Source organism: Malania oleifera, chromosome 4 (genome assembly GCF_029873635.1).
Source record: "Malania oleifera isolate guangnan ecotype guangnan chromosome 4, ASM2987363v1, whole genome shotgun sequence".
Taxonomy (NCBI): domain Eukaryota; kingdom Viridiplantae; phylum Streptophyta; class Magnoliopsida; order Santalales; family Ximeniaceae; genus Malania; species Malania oleifera.
The window spans coordinates 35,906,253-35,931,290 of record NC_080420.1 but is presented as its reverse complement, the minus strand read 5'-3'; the positions used below and the strand labels follow the sequence as shown (position 1 = coordinate 35,931,290).

The 25,038-nt window shown below is 33.1% G+C and overlaps 1 protein-coding gene across 2 annotated transcripts; it reads left to right on the top strand.

Moving 5' to 3' along the window:
* The first annotated feature begins 13,896 nt into the window (after window positions 1-13,896).
* Window positions 13,897-24,083, top strand: LOC131153328 (agamous-like MADS-box protein AP1). 2 transcript variants are annotated; one of them, XM_058105555.1, is made up of 9 exons: window positions 13,897-14,483; window positions 14,603-14,860; window positions 21,297-21,375; window positions 21,496-21,560; window positions 21,666-21,765; window positions 21,882-21,923; window positions 23,023-23,064; window positions 23,378-23,490; window positions 23,655-24,083. In XM_058105555.1, the coding sequence occupies exons 2-9, from the start codon at window positions 14,676-14,678 to the stop codon at window positions 23,752-23,754; spliced, it is 726 nt and encodes a 241-aa protein (XP_057961538.1). In that variant the 5' UTR covers window positions 13,897-14,483; window positions 14,603-14,675; the 3' UTR covers window positions 23,755-24,083. The 2 variants fall into 2 exon arrangements, with proteins under 2 accessions (XP_057961538.1, XP_057961539.1); XM_058105556.1 differs by having other exon boundaries at window positions 13,903-14,483; window positions 14,607-14,860.
* The last annotated feature ends 955 nt before the right edge of the window (window positions 24,084-25,038 follow it).

Below are 25,038 nucleotides of genomic sequence, written 5' to 3'. Positions count from 1 at the left end.
CAGAGACTAGAGAGGAGATTGAGGAAGAGCCAGCAGGAACAGGAGAAGAGAACAGGGGCTCTTTAGAGAGGAAGAAGACAAACAAGAAGAAGAAGAACAAGATAAAGAACAAGAAGAAAAAGAAGAATCTTTTCTTTTTTTGGCCTCCGCTCCCCTCTTGCTGTGCGCCCCCTCTTTGCCTTGGCTGTGCCCCCCCTTATATAAAAAAAATTCTGAAAACCCTAAAAAAAACTTCCTTTTTGATTTTCTTTTTCTTTTTCTTTTCTTTTTCTGCTTTTACTATTATGGTAATAATAAAAATGGTAATAATAATAATTATTATTATAATAATAATAATTATTATTATAATAATAATAATAATAAAATCAATAAGGTAATAATAATAATAATAATAATAATAATAATAATAAATAATTGTAGTAAAAATAAAAATAATAAAGATACTATCAATAAAATAATAATAATAAGACTAATAATAATAATAATACTAATAATAATAATAATAAAATAATAGTAATAATATTAAATTACTTATATCAATATAGGAAAATAATTAATAATAATAATAATAGTGAAAATAAAAATAATAATAACAATATAAATAACAACAATAAAAATCATAATAATAATAATAATAATAATAATAATAATAATAATAGTGATAATAAAATAATAAAAAAAAAATAAGGTAATAATAATAATAATAATGAAAATAAGAATATATCCCTTGTTCTATCTAGTTAGGGCAAAAATTGGGTGTCTACAATACGAAAAACCTGTTTAGTGTGGCATGAGTAGAAATTATTATGAAATACTGTTTTCTGGGAATGTGTTATTGATACAGATTTTTATAATGAAAAATCGACGTACGGGCCGAGATTTTGATGTATTTGCCGGCGTACGGGCCGAGCTATATGTATGATTTGCCGACGTATGAGCTGACCTATGGATGTGATTTGCTAGCATACGGGCTAAGTTATAGATATGATTTGCCGATGTACGGACCGAGCTATGGTAAAATATGAAATACCGGCACACGGGCCGATAATTTTCATGATATACGTATATCTGCAAAATGATATGATTGATTTGATAATTAAAGGTATGAAATATCCATGTATCACAGTTTCAGTATATGCTATATGATATCAAAACCTGGTTGGCTTGGTCTAGGTTAGAACTTGCATGGTACCGTTGTTGTGTGTCCATGGTCATTATGATCATGATATTTGTGTTAACACCGCTGTACGGAGTGGTGTGAGATTGAATTGTCGATGTGGTTTTTAAGAAATGTGTAAGCGCCTTTGGTGTACGGACCAGGTTTGGCATACCCATCGGACTTACAGACTATACTTTTGACTTGCCAGTGGTCGGCCAACCATTGTCAGTGCCTTCGAGCCACACAACCCAGTCATATGGGGGAAATACGTGACAATAGTCATCTAACCTTCTAGGGATGTTTGTTTTTGGTATTACTATTTGTATGAGATGAAATATACTATGTAAATCATTATGTTCTGCCATGTTTTGATTGTACATGCTTTTCCCAGAAATGATATATATACAGTTTTACTAGTTATGTTTATGATTATATGTATACCACTGAAATGCTCATATTGCCACATACTAGCGTTAGTTTATTTCTCTTACTGAGAGGTGTCTCACCCCAAAATTTTATAAACATTTTAGGTGCCCCTAATAAGAGAATGGGTAAAGCCCCGCTGATCTAGTACAGTTGATCTGCCCTTCCAGAAGGGTAAGTGTTTTGATAGGGTTGGATGTATTTTGTGGGATGGCCCTAAGATATCTTGTGGGTTGTGTACTATGTGTATATTAATACAGTGGTTGTAGTAACTCTGGTATTGTGATGGATGATTTTGTATTTATGATATTATGATTTCATGTTTCCTGCTGCTCAAACTTCCATTATATGTTCAGATACATCCCTAGTACCCACGGGTCTTGGTGGACTTTGATCTGTTGAGCTTTGTGATACTGTATTTATATTATGGAAAGAGAAAGAAAAAAAAAGTGTGAAAATTAAGCAGGTTGTCACAGTTTAGTTAAGTTTATCCCACATATTTCAATATTATAAATCTTGTGCTGGGATAAACTAACAAGCTTAGGGATCTTTGCATTGTCATTGCAAGATTCCCTTAGCTTTGATTTTGTTGTGTAAAAACATTTTCTACAAGTTATAATATTGTTCAAACTACTCTTGAGCTTATTACATTGAAGGAAAATATTTTGAGTTAGTTTTAATATTTGATTAAGCATCTTTGAAACTCTAATTGAACATTGAGATTTGATATTAAATTGTTTCAAAGATACAGCTTGTTTAGAACACCTTTGAACATTATTGTGATCATATCTTGTTGAGTGTTACTTGCACATATATTCACATCACTGAACTTACATTACCTATACTGTTGATGTGCACGTGATAGCTTATATTGGGTACATATCTGCTTTACTTGAGAAGCATAATCACTATACCAGTTACGTTGTGAAAAATACAGTTATATTCTAGGCGTGGCCTGAGGGGGCGGTAATCTATCCCGTAAGGATTGTTAGGGCTTTCTCCACCCCGCAAAGAGAATTTGTAAAGGTTGAAGTCAACCCTATGCTAATTGACCTGGTTGTAATCGGTGCCACTCCACCTGTTAAGTGAGCTTTAGTGGAATCATTGAGCTTGCGAGCTGGAGCAGGGACGTAGGCATAGTTGGCTGAACCCCGATAACATATCGTGCTTGTTCTTTATATTTTCACAAATTTATTTTCCACACTTTTATTTTCTACACATGTATATTGTATGCTTGATTCATTATATGTAGTACATGTGTTGATTGAGTTTATAATTAAATAAAAAGATCCTAGGTTTGTGTAATGCTACTGCTAGATTGTTTAACCAAGGGATAAATTTTTAAATACTCAATTCACCCCCCTCTTGGGAATACAGCAAAGCTAACAATTGGTATCAGAGTCTCATTCACTAAACTTAAACGTTTTTGCAAAAAGATCGTAATGACTCAATTTGGTGTGTCCCCATTCGGAGAGAGACGATCACCTTCCAGTCCTTCATTATTTTGTGGTGTTGATTACATCACTTGGAAAATTAGAATGTGCACATTTGTAAAATCTATGAATTGGAGGGTCTGGTAGGTGATTGATAAGGGAATTTGTATACCGGTAAAAAATTATATTAATTTGTTGCATGCGAATTCACATGCTATGGACATGCTATATTGTGTTTTGAGACTAATATTTTTCTTGAGATTATGACATGTACAAATGCGAGGGAGATCTATGTTGAACTGAATAAGAGATATGGAGAGACCCAGGAAAATGAGGTAAATCATGAGCTAGTAATCATCGATGAGGTATATGATTCTCTCTCTAGCTCGATTGATGATTCTTGAGCTGAATGCTATGTTGTGTCATATGCTTAATCATCTGTTGATAATACCGTTAATAATGTATGCGATGATTCTCTTGAAAAATATTGTAATATATCGTATGTTGAATCATCTGATACTCTCTGTGATAGTCCTGTTGAACAAGCATGCAATGATTCATATAATAAATATGATATATCTTTCGATGAATCATGTGCTAAATTGATAAATGAAAGCATGCCTTCTTATGAAATGCTAGATAAGACTATTGAAAATGAATAAATTTCTAGCAAAGTTATCTAAGCAAAAATCATTTTTGAAGAATGATAATAAAAGGGTCGCTAAGCAATTAGGTGAACTAAAAGATTATCATACCACCTTAGAAAAGAGAAAATTTAAGAAGATATTAAATATTATCTGCTTAGAAGAAGTAATGGATGATTATTCTAGCATAACAGTCGAAATTAAAAATGAAGAGAATAATCATAATGAACCCTTCAAAATTAAAAGCAATAAATTTTTCAAAAAGGGTTCATGGTTAGTTCATCAAACCCATAATCATGTCACGTTTGGTAAAAATGGAAGAGGCTTAGATAAGAAAATGATTTGGGTGATTATGAAGGCAAACCTCGTAGGACTTAAGGAAAAATGGATTCAAATCGAAATCATCTACTAGTTAATCTTTCTTTAGTTTCTAAGTTTAGGGGGTTGTGATGACTGTAGGTTTGGGAAGTGATTGTTGTTTAAAATGAAATTCTTAGTATACACACTCACTAAACTATCTTGTTATACTAAGACTCTTTATCCACTTCCAAATGGACATGACATTTATGCCTAGTACTTAATTTTAAATGCTTAACTCATGCTAACATGAAAATCACAAAGTTAAGCAACTGTTGTCCATTGCATAGAAATAAGCCTTAGGGATCCATCATATTCTAGATATTTTTAACCCTAATCTCATTAGTCAAAGCCTTGATCAAAATTTAGTCATCACTTTAGGCTTAAAGCACAATTGATTATAAATGATTAATATATATTAAATGTGTTCTTCATAAGACATCTTGCTATAATCAAGATTAGAGGCAATCACTAAGGGATTCGAATTTTATTGATTAAATCAAAATATTCCCTTTGAACCAAAAATATAAAAATCCTCTAATTTTGGTTTATCTCATCTATAGGAAATCTTTACCATACCACAATCACATCAGGTAGAGATTTTTTCCATTCCTTGGTTTGTATCCTTTATCTAAATTGTGATCATATCTAAAGGATGCTTTCCATTCTCCAAAGAGCACTGTTCCATAATTAATAATATGCTCCTAGTTGCTCTTAGTCTAACTATTAGGACATTCTAGCTAGCACGAATACATTTTAAACAATGTCCTGCCTCTTCTAAATACTCTTCTAAACTTAATAGAAATTTAACTACTAAGAGTATTTAAATCATCATCGCAAGCTCTCAAAATTTAAGTCAAAACCTTTAGAGCTTCATCTTCATGAATTAAGTTAAATGGCTAACATGATTGGTGTAGGTTTTAACATATATGAAAATACAAAGTTACAAGAAACCTATGCACGATTCTTAAAGTTTAATGCCATTTGAACTTGTGCCTCTCACGCGTATTGAAATTCACAAGAGAAGAGGCAAAATAGGCTTAGCTCATAAAAAAGATATTCATTATGACTTTTTGGTCCGATAAGCCTAAAGCATTCATGCCAAGTCTAAATCCATTGAAAATCTTAGGAACCTTGGCTAAAATATTTGGTGACAAAAAAGGCATAAAATGAACAAGTGCATAACTCAGGGGGAGCATTTCTTTTCAAAATCTCATGACTCTTTTGAATGCTCTCATTATTATATTTCCTTATGTCTTTATGAAAAGCAACACAGCACTAAACTCATAACTCTCCATTGTTGTTCATTGTTTATATTATATCTTGATGGATAGTGATTTATGATTATCTACTATTGTGAACTGTTATTGAATATACTATTTGGTAATACTAGATTGCACAGATCGCCATCTGCAAGCCTATCACAGAAACTTATTTACTTGCATGTTTGTATAGAACACCAACTGCATGACTAATGCAGTATGTTGTGTATTGCATGCTGGTAGTAAAAATAGGTTCTCGCATTCTCAAATTGAACTATTTTGAATTGATTGCTTGAATATTTCACGTCTTGGTGCATAAATATTTGGGAAATGTTCAATTTATGGTCGGCATGCTGCCGAAATTTCAGTAGTATTTTTCCAAACCAAATCTATGCACAAATATGATTATGATCATAAAAATGTTAAATTTTTTTTTTTGAAAGGATGAGTGAAAACTCAATCAAAATTAAATTTCATCCTCACATAATCATTAGGTATTTAAGGAGCATAGCTCCATCTCTATAGAAAGCGCATAAATGACTTATATGCATCACTTCACTTTTTGAAATATTGAGGCTCTTCTGAAAAATCCCTGAATATTATATCTTGCTCTTAAAGTTCTATGATTTGATATGGATTATTCTTGGGTCATGAACTATATAACATGCCTTAATATAAACTCTCTGATGCATCTATGGTCTATAAAGACAACTATACTAATCAAGTGACAGATGTAATTGACAGATACTCAGTATAGTTGATTTTTAGCTTAGATCTATTGTGAACTCACTGTGGTACGTGCTTAACCGAAATGATCTTCATGAAAATTTTAAGTTGATATATATTTCTTTGCCACATGTTGTTTGTGTTTGCCATGTGATCCTTGCTTTAAATTGTTTGATATATTTAGGATCATTGTGGTTGTGATTTTCTAGTTATATTGTAGTATGTGCTTAATTGACAAACTAGAAAATTTGTACTTTCTTATTTTAAATTAAAACTTCTTTTTCAGCAAGCAACCCTTAGTACTTTAAGCTAACATCATAAGGGGGATATATATTTGGATATATACATATATATTTATTGTAATACTTCATGGTGAGAACTAATTTCAAAACTAAATTTTTTCTCTCTTGCCTTATTATCATTATATACATATACATATATATATATATATATATATATATATATATATATATATTTATAGATATCTTTATATTGCATAACAGGTTCAGCAACTTCATATAAAAATGCATGCGAACTAGTTAGATTGTGTTTCTGCTCAAACCAACTATTTACGGGTCATGTGTCATGTGTTTTAAATTCAAATATTTCACGGGTCTTATGATATGCTTCAATTGTCATGATTTGTGCATATTTATGATTTAATTTAGTTTTCATGTCATTTAAATTTTTAAATAACCAGTTATATAGTTTGTGTGCTTTGTTAAACCTGTCAGTACTTTATACTCTATGAATTTGGTTATGATTTGAAATGCATGTTTTTCATATATATTGCTTAATTGATAATTATCTTTATGTTTTATGTTTTGATCATATTGCTCAAAACATGTCATTTTTATACAGGTATTTTTGGGAAAATGTTCAATTTTCAAATGGATTGCTGCCGAAATTTTTTTTAAAAATTCCCAAACTTATCTTGTGTATGTATAAATGCATTATACCCAATGACTATGACTATTTATTTTATAATCCTTTTTCTTGTTGTCAAAAGGGAGGAGATGGAGATGAGAGGCAAAAATTGGGTAGTAAAAATTGTTTGCATTGATAAATATTTAATATTATGCATATTGTCAAGGGGAGCCTTTCAAGGCTATACCCCCTTCTTGCATGGTGTATTTGTCATCATCAAAAGGGGAGAGAATGTTGACCTTATAGGTCACACCCGGTTTTGATAATGACAAATACTCTAGTATTTGGTAGCTTTCAAGTTTATGTGCAGGTTTATATTAGTAAATCAATTGATAGCACACGAAGTAAAGCCTGAAGACTCTACAGATTATTTCATATTGTAATTAATATTATTTGGGTCTGTTATAATCTTTGCATGTCATGCATGTAGGTTTTGTAAGCTCAACATGACCATAGACTGACCATAGAGTACTGAATGTCATTAGGGCACCCTTTGGTTGACCAACACCGAATCTTTTCGGTGTCCTCAAAGACCTAAGAAAGACCCTAAGTCTTAGCACTTACACGTAAAATAATCCCTAACATCACTCATTATATCAGGGGAATTAAATAAGGCAAAAATGTAGACTTGATTGAAAAGGTTGAGTAGGTTCAGGCGATCGAACCCAAGCCATGTAAAACGGCTTAGGCAACCGAACAAGTCAACATGTTGACTTCACATTTCGGGCACCCAAATCTATATTGAGTATATCTCCCTCGAGCACCTGAACCTATGTCAGGTTCCTTTTCAACTACCTAGGCGCCCGAACAATTACTTTCAAAATGGGCTCGGGCGACTAAATTGGCTGGTTCGGTTAACCCGAACTTGGAATTGGGCACTCGAACCTACAAACAAATGCTACTGACTTTGGTTCGGGCTACCAAACTATTATTCCGGTTGCCAAAATGTTTTAAAACAGTTTTTAAAATGAGTCTGTTCGGGCGACCGAACCTCGGTTTAGCCACCCGAACCTTCTTGGGTTAAATTTATTTTACCCGAGGTTAATATGGGTTAAAATGGATAAATGACTCTTAGGTGTTTTTAAACTTTTCTAAGAATACCCAATAGGTTCCAAACGGTTATATTTTTTATTTTATCTATAAATATGGGTTCATTTGTGAAGATTAAGAGGATATTAGCCAAAATCATTAGCAAAAATCCTCTCTATTTCAAAATCTCATTTTGCCCAAAATACTCTCAAATATTCATTCCCTTGATACATCTTGATATTTTGAAAGTTTATTGATTGTTATTGTGTTTATTAGATACTACTAATGCTCCCACTATTCTTGTTTGATTGTGTAATTCATTTTTGGGGAGCTTAGTTAAGTTTATCCCACAAATTTCAATATTATAAATCTTGTGTTGGGATAAACTAACAAGCTTAAGGATCTTTGCATTGTCATTGCAAGATTCCCTCAGCTTTGATTTTGTTGTGCAAAAATATTTTCTACAAGCCATAATATTGTTCAAACTTTGAGCCTATTACATTGAAGGAAAATATTTTAAGTTAGTTTTATATTTGATTAAGCATCTTTGAAACTCTGATTGAACATTGAGATTTGATATTAACTTATTTCAAAGATAGAACTTGTTTAGAACACTGTTGAACATTATTGTGATCATATCTTGTTGAGTGTTACTTGCATGTATAGTCACATCATTAAGCTTACATTACCTATACTGTTGATGTGCATGTGATAGATTATATTGGGTACATATATGCTTTACTTGAGAAGCATAATCACTGTACCAATTATGTTGTGAAAAGTACGGTTGTATTCTAGGCGTGGCCTAAGGGAGCTGTAATCCAACCCGTAAGGATTGTTAGGGTCTTCTTCGCCCCGCAAGGAGAATTTGTAAAGGTTGAGGTCAACTCTGTGCTAATTGACCTAGTTGAAATCGGTGCCGCTCCACCCGTTAAATGAGCTTTTGTGGAATTCTTGGGCTTGCGAGTTAAAGGTGGGGACATAGGCACAGTTGGCTGAACCCCGATAACATATCGTGCGTGTTCTTTATATTTCCGTAAATTTATTTTTCGTACTTTTATTTTCTACACATGTATATTGTATGCTTGATTCATTATATGTAGTACATGTGTCGATTGGGTTTATAATTGAATAAAAAGACCCTAGGTTTGTGTAATGCTGATGCTAGATTGTTTGACCTAAGGGAAAATTTTTAAATACCCAATTTACCCCCCCTCTTGGGAATACACCAAAGTTAACACATACCAACTAAATCTAATAAACTTGTAAAACACTGTAATTATAACATTTCTCTCTAAATGCTATAAATGTAGTGTTGTAACACATAACATTTGTTTTGTAATGAATTTATAGTCTTGAGGAACCTTTCCTACTAGACACCATTTAGGAGCATAATCATTCCACTTTCCATAGCTCTCTTTCTTTATTGAATTATTTTCTATAAATATAATGTCATTATAATTATAGTTTAAGGTAATGTCTTTGCTATTACTTAATCTAATCCTCACATAAATCTTTTGTATATTGATAGTATGAAAGTAGTATTTCCCCCACCTTTTTTATTAATACTATTTCTCTAATTTACCTCTCAAAATGGGGGAAAATAAAAGTGCTTCAAGTGCGGTGATGGTGATGACATTCAATTTTGCAAATAAAGCCTTTTGGCTTCACTAAATTCATAATGTATCTTATGAGGTAATTTCATACTTGGATACAACGCTCAATAATTATTTTTTTGAAAAGAAAAAATCAATCTTATTTCAAATTAACTACATTAAGCAATAGATCTTAACGCCAACTCACTTTCATATTAATTTTGGCCACCACAACTTTTGTCATAAACTTGAAACCTTTTTTCACTTTAATCTTGAATCATATCCACACTGGACATCCTAGGTTACTATAAAAGTAACGTCATAAAAAAATGTTGTTATAAATAAAGTGTGCATCAACAGCATTACATGTTAGCATATATGGAATTTGTCTCCATGTCTATTTTTTCATTTTTAAAGCTCATGACCATACGAAAGATGTCTAGTGAATTTAATTTTTTTTTCATTAATTCTTAAAATATGAGACCAAATATTTTTTTTGAAAAAAAAAAATTTGACTATCACAATCATGCTATTTTTTCCTCTCAAAAGAAAAACAAACAACGTGAAGAAAAGCTTAGAAACAAAAATGACATAAGACAAACCAGGACATTTCTAAATACATGCACCCAAAGCTATTAGGATTCATTCAGTTCAATTGATGATTTTGACCATACAAACCATTAGAGACAAAAGCTATTAGGAAAGATAAAGTTGTCCCTTGCATATATCTTAAACACGAAACTTGAGGAGTTCAAGAAAACAAAGATGATGGGAAACAAGGGTCAAGACTCTTAGGTAATGATAGAGATTGAAGATAAAGTTGTGAAGAAAAGGATATATTTCATTAGAAACTAGTTAAATTAGTGTTACAGAATTCTAACTAAAACTGTTGTTAACTATCTTTCTTTTTTATTTATTTTTTTAAGTTGTAGGTTAAACTAAAAATATTAACTAAATTACTAGATCATTCATGTTTCCATGACAATTAAAGTTGCTCTTTTGCCTACAATATTTTTGTGGTAGTTAAACTTTTTCCTTACAGAATTCTTTCTTAAAGGCAATGTAGTGCCACTTCATTAAAGCATGAATAAGGCCTATACCAAATTGAGACCCTCAAACTACAATGGCGGCTTATGACTAAGTTTTGAGTAATTGTTCCATCCATATGGAACTTCTTCTGTATGTAGTGGTTTTGCATGGATTATGTCATTGTTGTGAATTGTGGCTCACATATTGAGTGGGTAGCATCCACAAAGGGAAAGCATGAAGGGAATCAAACAACAGCGGGGGAAACCGTCAATGGATTGGCTCTAACCGTCGATGGTTTGGAGCAAGATTTCAAACAAAATGCATTCTGTCTAAAACCATCGACGGTTTGGCATGGGACACCTAGCATAGATTTCAAATTTTGAATAATGGACGTTAATATGGTTGGGTTTTGGAGGTAAAACCTCTAGGAACTCGATTTATATGTCTTATTGGATGTATTTAGAGTAAGATGGTTAAAAGAGAAGAGAGGATTGTAATGTTCTTGTAATTTACACAAAAAGATAGTAAATCCTTATCGTTTGCTTCCGTGGATGTAGGTATTACCGAACCATATTATTCCTTGTGTCTTTATGATTGTTATTACTTTTATTTATTTTTTGTGATTGTGGATTGTTTTGTATTTTCACCCTTAGAGTTACAATGTGTGTTTGATTGTTCACATATAAATATACTTTCCACTGTGCATATTTGGGGGTTTTACACAACAGTCATCATTTTTTTTTTTTCCTAAAGTTTTTTGTTGTGGGGATTTGTAGATGCATGGATGATCAACAGTATTCTCAATCAAATTCTATGAACTTTTATTATATACATCAAATCATGTCTTATAAAGGATTTCTCTTTTTTCTTTTTCTTTTTTTTTCATGTTTCTAAACACAAACAACAAAACTCTAAGAGGTTTGTGTTGATATCACTTAATTTGAATAGTCCTAAAACTCAAAATCACATGGATTGCTAAAATAAATGTACTTTATTTTATATTGTGGCCCTATAATCTCAAATATATATCGAGGGCCCTACACAAATATTAGCTAGGACTTGAGTTGTCTACTACTAATAGATTAAGTTTAAGCATTCTCCATTTAAGCTATGCGGCCATGGAATAGACTAGTTAAAGTGTGATAGACATGTAGGAAAAGTTTTTCCTTATAATAGGCAAGAATGACATGTGGTTCTCTCTAAAAACTTATCTTTTCAGTTTATGTGAAGTCATTTTCGATCTCAGTCAAACTTGATTTATTCAAGTTGTTAGATAAACTTTTGTTATTATAAAAGCATCCAATCTCTAGTTCATAATTTCTGCTTGAAGTAGGATAATGTGAGAACAACAAAATAACCACACCCTTTATTTATTGGAATCCATTTTATTCTAAATTTGAGGCAATTAACAATCATTATATGCATATAAAATTGTTTTCTTGTTGAGATGAAATCAAACTATTTTATAAATGTTAAGAAATTATACACAGGCTCTAATATTCTTAACAACTAGAACTTATATTTAAGGTGAATAAATTTTTCTTGTATTTTATATTCAAATCTTGATATTTAACCAAATAGTGATCTAGATCAAGTTCAATCCTACACCTCCAATTCTTCTACTTTAAATTCAAATTTTAATTAGCAGAATGTGTAGTAAACATTTGTTTAAAGTCCTTACTAGCAACTGAAACTTTTAAATGATATTTTTTTTTAAATCAGCATTAATAATTTTTCACAATTGCATGTCATGCTCTTTTTATTGCCATTGTCCATCATAGCTATAGCTAAATTACATCATTTTTTTTTTTTTTTTCTGATAACCCAAAGACTTCAGCTACCATCGCACAACTTTGGACACTATGATGCGGCACCAAACTCAAGGGGGTGAAAGCCGCCCGCCCATTGACGCATCTCTGGTAATTCATCGACGTAATGCCTCAAAGGAGAATCAAACCCGTGACCTTGGAATCACCAAAAGCACAAGTCGTCTTTAGTATTTTAGCTGGCCCGGCTAGACATAGCTAAATTACATTATTAGATGTTACATATATATATGTATATATATAAATTTATATGCTAGCTATTTGACTCTTCATTACACGCATACATACACACGTATTTACGTACATACACATACACACACACACACACACACACACACACACACACACACATATATATATATATATATACACACACAATTTGATCATTTCAACGGAAAATTATGCAAGTGAAATTTACCCGAAGCATCGTAAAAGGTAAAAGGTAAGCAGTGTAATTGAGAGACATAAATTGCATTTCTTTTTTAAGAAAGACATATGGCATCCAATAGCAAGTTGTCATATAAATGTGGTAATTTTTTTGACTTTTGTGATAGCTAAGCTTAAATGTCTTTTTCCACATGCATTTTTCTGATATAGGTTTGACAGCTGAAAAGGAAAAATTCTAGCTAGAAACAGCTACCCTATATAAAACAGCTTAAGAATTATATTACCCTATGACAAATTACTATTATTAAAAAAATTGTGCTTTGCGTTATAATTTTCTAAAAATATATACTAAGAGCATCTAAAAAAATAAAAGAAAAAAAAAAAAAAATGATGGGTCATCGATAACGCTAGCTATATTGTCATCAAGAGGCAAATTATGATGCGCTCAATCCCATCAGGGTCTGCACTGTTTCGGTCTCTCCTTACATGCCCCAGTGCCATCCCATGTGGCCTGCAAAGAAGATAAGAAATGTCCAACATAATTACTTTATAACCATGCATTAAAACATCTATATATATATATAAATAGTTATGTTATGATTTTGGCCGGACAGCTCAAATAAACCCTAACCGTAACCATTCCCATTCCCCTTACCATTATTTGCATGCAACACAATCTGACATTTACTACAATAAACCCTAACCATTCCCTTAAAAAAAAAAAAAAAAACACTAAATAAAAATCCTAATCATATAACCCATAGGCATGTATACAAGGGCTGGCCAATGGAACCCACTTGGAGAGCTATATTGAGGTAAGCACGGATACCCGTCTCTTCTTTCAAGGCGTAGACTACTGCATATATATATATATATATATATATGCATCTTTAATTAATTTCCAACACTAGTTTGTTCCACTGATTAGTTCCATTGAAGGAGCCACAGCCCATCCAGCTTTCCCACTGGCCTTTAATTTTCGTACCCCTTATTACCATAAGTGTAATTTTTCACAAAAAAGATGCATACATGCTTTGATAAACTCCTACTTAATGTTCATGCGGTTTCTATATATACTCACCAATTGAAATGAATGCACATGTTCCACAAATCATGCAACTACTCTGATTCATCCCTTTTCGGATCCACTATACATAAATAGTGTGTGTATACTTCGCCGCTGTGACCTAATTACGAGCTAGAGATCTTGAAATAGCCACCCCCGCAGTCCGTGAAGTTGCACTCGAAAGAGAAACTTAACTCTGCCCGCCGTCAACAGATAACAAAAAATAAAATTAGAAAGAGAAAAGTGAGAGGGAACAGTAAGATGGAAAGGCTGACAATTACGTCTAGGGACACGCTTAAGCGGAGGGGCTAACGGTAACGACTGAACAGGGGCGCTGGCCAATAGGAACTCGACAGCGAATCATGGGAAAAGTCAGGGTGGTTTTGCAAAACCGCTCTTCCATCATCTCCACCTGTCTCCACCAAAACCCCTATTCTATAAGTGTTTTGTAAATGCTTTCTCAGTCTCTCCCGAGCCACTAAAACAGAAAAAAGAAAAGATACACCACAACCCCCTTCAGTTTCTCCATCTCCCCTTTACCCATATATATAAACATACACATAAATATATAATCGCCCGCACGCTCTATCTCTTTGTTCTCCAGCAGTTCCTTCTTCTGGGTACGTATCTTTTTTCTTTTCTTTTTTTCTCTGAAGAAGAAGAGGCAAATTAAGATTTCAAGCTGCTGACTGTTTTCTGGGTTTTTATTCATTTTTTGTGTTGGGATATTTTAATTAAGCAAGAGAAAGAGAGGGAAAGAGATAGGGGGTAGAGAGAAAGAGAGAACGAGAAGAAAAAATTAATTGAGTGAGATGGGGAGAGGTAGGGTTCAACTGAAGAGGATAGAGAACAAGATCAACCGGCAGGTGACGTTCTCCAAGAGGAGGACGGGCTTGGTGAAGAAAGCTCATGAGATCTCTGTGTTGTGTGACGCTGAGGTTGCTCTGATTATCTTCTCCAACAAAGGAAAACTCTTTGAGTACTCCACTGATTCATGGTACGTACGATATGGATCCACTCCCTTGCTTTGATTTCTCTTCAAGTTACATATTTGTTAATTTTTTCCACTTTCGAAAAACAAAAACATATTTGTTCATGTTTTCAAATGGAAAACATAATATTTCTGTTTTCTTTCTCAGTCTAAACCTATTTCCTTGTATTTTATTTTTTTTGCCCATTTTTGCTGTTTTGGTTCGTCTCTATCTTTTCTCCAATAATTTGGGAAAACACGCACGTCGCTTTTTATTATATAGTTTTACTGCAATTTTCTCTTAAAAACTCGATCTCAGTTCATACAACGTCATCTCTTTTTTCTTTCTTTTTTTTTAAATGAACATCGATCAACGTTTTTCTCGCATGTCCATGTATTTTTTTTTTCTTGAGACTTTAAACAGATCATCATCGGCTAAATTTTACTGCGACAAAATCTATGGAGGAAGGACGTTCCGTATACTTGCTCCTTCAAGCCCTAGTACTTCCTAAGCACCTACTTCTGCAGCAACCCCCAAGATTTCATGCAAATTACCGGTTCACATCTCATCGTACCCTTTCTTCAATATAAATATACTTTATTATAATAATAATCTTTCATAATAATATGGCTTTATCTTTAAAAAAAATAATTTTAGTCTTATTATCATTAAGCGTTATAAAATTAAGAAGAATTTAAAATGTTTGGAAGACCCAGAAGAGTGAGGTTTGTCCAGAGGCCAGATAGAAGAGCCGCTCCGGATAACTACTGGATACTGCCATGGAAAAGCAGACCTAGCTAGGGGATAGTAGCCTAGGGGATCGTAGCGTAACTCCCGCTGGTCTTATAAACTCTCTGCCAGATACTGTCATTCTTCAGCACGGAGCTTTCTATCTTCTTTTCAAACCCAACACGTATTTATATGTGTGTGTGTGTGTGTGTATATATATATATATATATATATATATATATAATATAGCAGTAAAGCTATTTGTCAGGATAATCTGTTTATCTCCTGCCGATTAGAGATCAAATGTATACTAATAAACAGCCGATCAAGAAATAAAAGATATGTTTCTTTTTAAAGTAATTATAATTTATTGAAAGAGATCCAGATCCAAAATCCTAGAACCAACTATAATTTAACAAGAGTATGCGAGTCCTGGTGAAGAGATTTTTTCACAGCCCATGAGGCGTGCAGCATTTGCTTATATTCGGGTTTTGTGCTTTTGTGCTGGAATAATTGTTGTTTGCCGAACATTGGCTGCAGGAATGGCAAATAGTTGACATGAAATTATGTATGGTCATGTATATGATGAAAGGTAGGAGACGAAAATTGGTTTATTCTACGAAGGACGAACATCTAAGATTGTAGTCTTAGTACAAAAGATCAACTGCTTCTTGTACCCATTGCACCCCCAATAATCGTTGCCTATGCCTCTTAGAATAGTGCACCTCAGATGATATTGCATATATAATTTTTATATCTAAATGTTTGCAGAAATTGAAGCGAGAAGAACATAAGGAATGCTTTTTATTTTTATTTTTTTCACTTCTTCTTCCTTCTGTCTTGTTGATCATTGTTCATGTGATGAATCTGTAGTCTGTTCTATATTTCATTATCACCCAAAAAAATATAAATGTACTGTTATTGCACTGCAACAAGATTCTTTTGCAAGGACTTTACTTCAGATTAAAATGGAAATTCCTATTTTTTGCACTATTTGAATCAGCTTTCAATATGGTATATATTAACCTCCCAGGGCTTCTACAATCTATATAAACTAGGAGTTGTGCCCTAGAAACAAGGTGCATTGTTTGTCAAGGTTAAATTAATTTACTTTATCATAAATCAATTATAGATTAATAATATTTTATTACTTAATAAGGTAATTAATAATGGCATTATTAATGAATTAATAGCACCATTTACACTCCACCAAAAATATTTTTTAGGATTAAATGCTTTCCTTCTTTGCTTCATTTTGTACCACATGTAAAAGAGAAAACTGTATAAAAGCTTTTTCCAGTCTAAATAAAAGTAGACAAATTAAGGAATGCAAACTTTTTATTGATAAAAAATAGTTTCTTATTTATGTTGAAAATATTTTCTGTCTAGCCAAACAGAGTCTTATTCCTCAATAGACATTCCACATCAATCAATACAACATTTATAAGAAAAGATATAGCATTTCACCAATGTTGTAATTAGTAGCATTTACTGTGTCCTCTTGGGCTATTGTGATTTTGACAAATGTCGTTTATATATTCTTGGCCATGTAGTTTAACTTGTCTTAGGATATATAGGCGTGTGTGTGTGTGCATACATATGCGCACGCGCGTGTTTAGTCAACATTATGTGTCCCTTTTTTAGCACGTTTCTCTCTATTTTCCCTTCTATTTCAATAATGTATCGTGTCTCTCTCTATTAATATTCCATTCACTTTTAGCACATCTCTCTCTCTCTCCCTCTCTCTCTCTCTCTCTCTCTCCACTCCCCTTCCTTTTGACATCTTTATATTTCATTCATACAAGATTTGGTTTTTCTATATATCTTTCCTTATTTAATTATTTAATTTCAAAACCTAGTAATCTTATTTCATGTATGTTAGGAAACTCGCATAAATTATTCATGTAAATTAATTGCTCATTGATAAGGGGAATGCCATTAATATATTATCATGATGGTCTTACCTCAAATCTCCTTTAACAACTATTCCAAAATGCTCAAAAGAATCAAACATGTATAATTAGGTTTCAAAAGTTCAAAATTATTTGAAAAGATTTAGTTATATCATCATTATTTTTTGTTGCATTAAGATGGGAAGAGAGGAGAAATGTTAATATATCAATACAAGTCACAAAGGCTCCAATGCGATATTGGGGGTTTATAGAAAGCATGATAGATGTGACCATACATCCACCTTCTAGTTCCGATTAGGGGAACTATTTTTTGTGATGTAAACTTGATAAACTTGATAGCTTCCTCTGGGATTAAGGCCCTAGCCCTCGCCTCTACTCTACGATCTCAATAATGTAGTTCAAAAGAGTATTAGCACCTTTAAAATTCTCTTGGTCTAGATTTTTTTATAAATTTCATCTTATACATCTTTTTCCTTTAATATAATTCTTCTTATGACGTTTCAAAAAAAATAATGTTGTTCCAAAGCGTGTTATTTTTCATTTTTATTTTTGAGTTGTAATGGGAGTAATTTTATGAGAAGAAAAAATATACAAGGAAATTTACAAAGATGAAAACTTCACTTCAACAAGTAGATTCTAAGAGGAGCTATAGATTGAAACATAAGAAGTTTAATAGTGCGCAAGAGAAAAGATCACGTAAATCCAACTAGGAAAAGCTATGAAAATCTCATAGAGACCTACTCCAATCAAAAGACAAACAATGCCTTTTACACAATGAATATTATGACATCTTGCTCTTTAAGGCTCGCTTGTTATGTTTCTTCAAAATGTCCCACGTCATAGCTGCAAGGATGTCTTTCTAAATTACAATTGAAGCCCTTCTATTATTATAAACATTAGACTGTATAAGTTGCTCATCATAACCATTGTTATGCTCAATGACTTAAGCAGTTCAACCTTTTTTTATTATGAGTAGTGTATGAATGCATTGTTATGCCATGTTTGCTTTGGAGAATGAAATGTAGTAAGAATGAATTGGAATAAAAACTTCAATAGAAAAAATGACAAAATCAAGTGATAGATTTGGTTCCACTTAATTAGTCTAATTTCTTTTCATTCATACGTACCAAATTTACGTGGCAAAGCTACAAAGCTCAATAGGAAAATTGAAAATTGAATATTGTGAGCGTTAGGAGGTGTTGGATGCAAAAATTGAAGAAGTTTATGAATAGCTATCACAAACATTAATTTTGTTGTTTGCAACCAATCCTTGTTTATGGCCAAATTAATGCATGGATTGAATGTTATTATCAAGTTTTTATGAAATAATAGAGTACATTGACAAGCAGTTGCTTATTGTACAGTTATTAGAACAGATATTTAGGAGTAATCTTTGCATCTTGTTCCTTTTCTCATGTATTATATACACCCAGTAATGTTAAATATTTGAATATAGAAGAAAGTCTTTCTTCATTTTTAACACCAAACACATGTGACCCAACTTTTATTCTTAAGAAAGAGAAATTCAGGAAAAAAAGGAGGGCCAAACTTACCCATAGTAGGGTTCAAAGTAAGCAGTTGATCGAATCTGTGCAGCTAAGGCGTTATGATTCATCTCCCAAATAAACTATCTTATTTACAATAGTTCTCCTCATTTGTTAGCTAGGCTACCATCTCTTCTATTAGTGTGCGTCCAGTCCCACATCGTCTCTATGAGTAGTTCCAAAGCCAGTATAATATCATCTTAACTCTCTCTCATTTACACCTAGATTTTGAGGATGAGTTATCTAACATGGTATCAGAGCTGGGCTTTGGGTTGCTTGGCTCCTCCGTGGGTTAGACTTCTGCTCGCCTCATTTCCCCCCATGGCCTCTCCTCGCCTTATTTCCCCCATGGGCTCAAGGGGAAATATTGTGTGCATCCAGTCCCACATCGTTTCTGTGAGCAGTTTCAAAGCCAGTATAAGATCCTCTTAACTCTCTCTCCTGGACACCTAGGTTTTGAGAATGAGTTCTCTAACATCTTCCAAAAAAGTAGTTAAAACAATATGATGGGGTTCCGCCATAGGCCTCTACCGTCATTATTGACCCTTATGAAATGAGTTACATTTATGTGTTTGTCTTTCTAGAGCTCTTTAACTTATGTTAATGATTGAATTCTTTTCATCGTGAGAGCAAAGAGTGTTCATTGAGGTGGAGGCTCTAGATTATGTTCATGATGAGTAGTGGATAGTGATTAATGATATTTGGTCTTTGGTTATGTTGTATGAAAAATAGAATTATTGTACTACTTGTCTAGTTAATTGACATTCCATCAAGGCATACGTCCACGAGGCATATTAAAAGTTATTAATCAACTTGCAAAGCAATCCATGGTTGCTTCTACTATTTGCAGTTACCAACTTACCGCGACATAGCGCCTATGGAAGCAGACTGAGCTTGGCGATCGAGACAGTAACTAGATTAGTAGAAACATACCTATACGTATCCTACATTTTACTTAAAAGGAAAATTATTGTATTTATCTTGTTGGGTAATATGGGAAATAATTGAAGATTTTACATTAATAAAATTACAAATTACCTTTTAACATATCTAGTGCATGCATTTAAAGCGTTTTTTTTTTCTTTTTTTTTTTAAAGGTTCTTCTGCACATAAGTGATTATTTATAAGATGTTGGTAGATAACTTTTAGCAGCTTGAGCTTTGGCTTTTTGGCAGTGTGGAGTGATCCACTCTATTCAAATTGTTAGGCTACTTATACTCCTTAATTTTTGCTTACTCCAACCCTATTATCATGCATCTTGGTGTACGACCCTTTTCAGGCTAACCGTCAATCACCAATCAGTCGTAGTTTCGGATTGATATTCATCAATGGTGATCCACTTGACATTTTTTGAGCTAGCAATTTCATTTGAAGGGCGAGGGGCCTGAAGGGCTTCGAGGGTTGAAAGTTTGAAAACATTTTCATTAACTACATATATAGCGGAGAGTTTGTTTCGTAGCACCTTGTTGTGTTTTCTCATATTTTGCCTGTTTCCTTTTTGATTTGATGCGTGGGAGCATAACCCTTGCCCTATTCACCACAAAATTGAATTGGTTGTTTGATCCCTACAGGTGAATGCCAAGGATTAAATAGTGTGAGTTAATTTGTCACGACCCATAAGTACCCATAAGAGTAGTGTAATAGAGTAGTCTTTGACATGTAAGATTCAAGATACAAGGACTATTCCACTCCAGCTGTAGCTCAGCTTATTTGCGTGAGGATTTTGTGTTGTAACATTCAAGCTTTTGTCATCCAAGTGGCCTAATCATGACATGTTTGTCATGTTTGGATCACACGTAGTATTTCAAGTTAGTACATACATGATTCATTTGTCCTTAGTAACTTCAAACTGGAAATGGTTTTAAGTCCTGGATAGCTAATTGAGTAGTTTTGCTCATGCCCTTGGGAAACGTAATTTTAATTAGCAATGCTAGGGTATTTGTCATGTTGGTTATTAGGTTTAAAGAAAATTGGCTGTTTAATCTTTCATTTTGTTGCAGTATAGAGAACTGTGGCACAAATAGCGAATGTTTATAAGCATTTTGAACAAAAAAAAACCCTAGAATGAATGAATACTCGATTTTATTTACAGTTGACAAAGACGGAGTTTCATTTCCTACATCTTGATAAGCTAAATTGTGTTCTTGTTCTTGTAATCAAACAGTGTTTATTAATTTTCCCCACTCAATGCTGTTCAATTCGCTAAAAAGTGCATAAAGTTTTACAGAACTGAGAGCTTGCAGTAGATTTAATTATGAAATTTCCTTGTACAACAGCATGGAGAAGATCCTTGAGCGATACGAAAGATATTCTTATGCAGAGAGACAGCTAATCGCAACTGACCATGAATCCCAGGTACATCATTGCATCAGGATTATGAATCTTGGTTCATTTACATTCCTTAATCTCCCATGGTGGTCAACATCATATTATGGTTTTTACTTGTTTTTATGTGTTTTGGGTTAAATTTTGAAGGGAAATTGGTGCCTGGAATACACCAAACTTAAGTCCAAAATTGAGCTTTTGCAAAGAAACCAAAGGTAATATCTTGACTCAAGGAACATTTTTTGCTTTCCACACTTAATTTCTCAGGTCTTATGTTCATCCATGTGTCTAATTATTTACTGTTTTATGAACCTCTTCAGGCACTTTTTTGGGGAAGATTTGGATTCATTGAGTCTCAAGGAGCTCCAAAATTTGGAGCAGCAGCTTGATACTGGCCTTAAACAGATAAGATCAAGAAAAGTATGCTGCACTGTTCTTGAGCTAATGCACTGTAGTGTGCACGTACAGTACACTAGATTCTTTCAAATTTTCATTTTAAGTTTAGTACTCTTAACAGAATGTTCTTTATCTTGCAGAACCAACTCATGTATGAATCAATCTCCGAGCTTCAGAGAAAGGCAAGGCCTTTTCTTAGTCCTTAATTATATACCTATAGCATGCTTTTCATTAGAGTTACTAATCTTCATAAATTTGAGTTTATTATAAGCCGAAAGAATAAGTACTAGGTGATGTATGAGGAAGCCAAGAGAATAGTAACTTTAATTTGAAGCAGCCCTCAAATTGCCATGCAGTTACGGTAGATTATTGACTTCAACTAGATTCTTAATTTCACGTTCTAATAGATTTAGTAAAGTGTAGTGACTATGTCCAGAAGTACCTGTCCATTTAGTTACTTGGCAGCAGGGTTTAAGTTTTAGAGGATATGTTTAGAAGCTCTGTTTAGAATTGTAGGATAATGTTTCAATTGAGGGTTTTGAATTTGCATTTTTCCTAACTCCACGTATATGTGCCCAGATTTCAGATATCGAATTTTAATTTGAATAGATTTGGATCAACTGCAGTACAAAATTGTACTGAATTTATCCAAATGCGCACAAATCATAATTTGAGACTTGATCCCAAACACAACCTAAGGTAGTGCCAAGTCTTGATTTGTCTTTTGAGATTGTCATCTCCAATTCAGATCCTCAGCTAATTTACAACGCATGCAAAATTGTAGATGCAGAAAGATTTTGATGTTTTGACAACCCTTGGCCTCTTGAGAAAGTAATGAAAGAGTTAATATTTTTAACTATACCGTAAACCCTTGTCAGAATCTTCACGGTGAATAAAAGCAAGACACTATATGCATATTTTAGTCCTGTAATTTGAACTTTTGATCGATGATATTGTTTAAGTAGGTTTGGAATTTTGAAAATTTTAAAAACTGACCAGCTGTTCAATCTTTAACCACTGTTCATTAACACAAATCAGTTGTTGGGCTCCAGTAATCTTTAATCCTATGTTTGGAAACACCTTGGATTTAGAATTGTATTGAATCCGGATAAAATGTAATACAAATTTTTTTTTGAAATTTTTCCAAATCCAAATACAAGATCCTAAATCCACAAATGCAGCGTAAGGATTGACTGCTAGGATTATGAGTTGGGAATAAGTCCAAATTTTATTTATTCAAATTCTATATGGGAATCATTTGTTCACTTCATTTTGTGACAGGAAAGGACAATGCAGGAGCAAAATAACATGCTGGCCAAGCAGGTATTTGCCTTTACCATAATCGCATCATGCTCTTTATTTTACCTTTTCACTTGTCTGAGCAACTTGAATAATTCCTTTCTTATTAACTAATTATGTTTACTTTTGAAAATGGAATGGAGCAAAAATAAAATGACAGAAAGAAAATTAATGAAAATCATATAGAAGTCAGGTGACCAATTCGCTTCCATTTCATTTTGGCACACTAAATGTTTAATAGAACTACAGGAAATGGCACATTAATTTTGAATGTCATGTTTGGAGCTTGTTTGTAAATAAATTAACTAATTTCATCACATCTTTTATTTGAAATCAGATCAAGGAACAGGAGAAGACAGCAGCACAGCAGGTGCACTGGGAGCAGCAAAACCATGGCCCTAATGCATCTTCCTTTCTGCTAGCACAGCCCCTTCCTTGCCTAAACATTGGGTAATTAACTACATACATTAATTGCAGACATGATTCTAATTATTTCTTTTCATTTTTATTAATTGAAACACAATTCCAGTGTCAATATTACTTCCTGTCGCTTAAAATTCAATAGGGGTAACGTTTTGCAACCTTGACACACTACTTTTCACTCTGTAATGCAGTGGGACTTACCAGGGAGAAGCTCCAGAAGTGAGGAGGAATGAGCTTGATCTCACACTGGAGCCCATATATTCATGCCATCTTGGATGCTTTGCTACGTGAACCATCGGCTCAATCAAGACTATAGACACTCATAGCTACCTGATGGGTATGGGGTTTTGAGTTTTATATATATATGTCCTATGGATATTTATCAAATTGCGGTATGCATGGAGAATAAGAAGGATCAGTACTAGCGATTCTTGACTGTTCTCTTACGTATATTTATCTGATGCTTTCTCTGCTTCAATGATAAATCATCGATCATTTCTCAATGTATTTCGGCATCTTGAATGTTGTAAACTTTTGCCTTTGATTCTGTAAGTTGTATCAAAGTCATGGATGAATCTAATTATAAATACTCGAAATAATAATCCTTTCTCTTAATGGCATATATTTGTCTACATATTTGATTGTGTTCTCTATTTCACACTCTACTCCTTGAAAGTTAAATCGGAATGAAATAGGGAAATAAGTTTTTATTTTTTATAACTGGGGGACTAACTAAAAATTGAGTCCACTATCTAGTTTGGAATACCTAGTGCAGCAACCTTCTGCTACTGATCGATGTGCAGTTGGGTATAGTTCTGATTTTCCAAGAAGTTAAACTTAACATGTCCAAATTGGTGATTCCATCCAGATCTCTCCTGTGACACTCCCCCATCCACCCTACCGCAGCCTTAGATGCTAGAGCGATCAAGAAATCAAGAAGTACCTCCCATACATTCTTTTGGCTCATTTATAATCCCGTAAAAAATTTAGGTAGAATACTTGAATTTTGTGTATATATATCTATATTGATCGAGCAAGTTCAAATTGATGTAACATGAAACGTATTAGCTCAAAGCAATGTGAAAGCCATGTTCATAAAATTGTTGAGTTGACCTCAGCACTGACTTTATGTTTGAGAGCGTAAATTTCAGATTTTGGATTTAAATTTGAGTGGTGGATGTAGACAAATTTTAACATAATACATTATACCGATAATTGGCAGATGGGTAGATGACTTTCTTTTCTAGATCTCTATAAATGTGGTGTTTGATGTATATCCAGCTTTTTCTAATTGATTGATAGGAGCTATTCCTGTTTTTCCCTTGCTGATCAAACAAATAAAAATGTAATGAAGTAAGAAATAAAATTTTCATACTATCTATATGAGAGTTAAAAATTTAATTTGAATTAAGATTTTGTATGACTTTTCAATTGTGAGTAAGCCTTATACTAGGTCGAGATAAAGGAATAAACTAGTTGTTTTGAATGATTAATCGAGTATTCAAAAGACTTTGGACATTATTGAACAAATAAAATGGATTTTTTGAAAGAAAATGTAAAAGTAAAACGAAAAAT

What these genes read in the sequence shown, in the direction of transcription:
- LOC131153328 (XM_058105555.1), top strand. Translation starts at nt 14,676, where the DNA reads ATGGGGAGAGGTAGGGTTCAACTGAAGAGGATAGAGAACAAGATCAAC. An exon ending in TCTCCGAGCTTCAGAGAAAG is followed by an intron (nt 21,924 to 23,022) that starts GCAAGGCCTTTT and finishes ATTTTGTGACAG; the next exon opens with GAAAGGACAATGCAGGAGCA. An exon ending in ATAACATGCTGGCCAAGCAG is followed by an intron (nt 23,065 to 23,377) that starts GTATTTGCCTTT and finishes ATTTGAAATCAG; the next exon opens with ATCAAGGAACAGGAGAAGAC.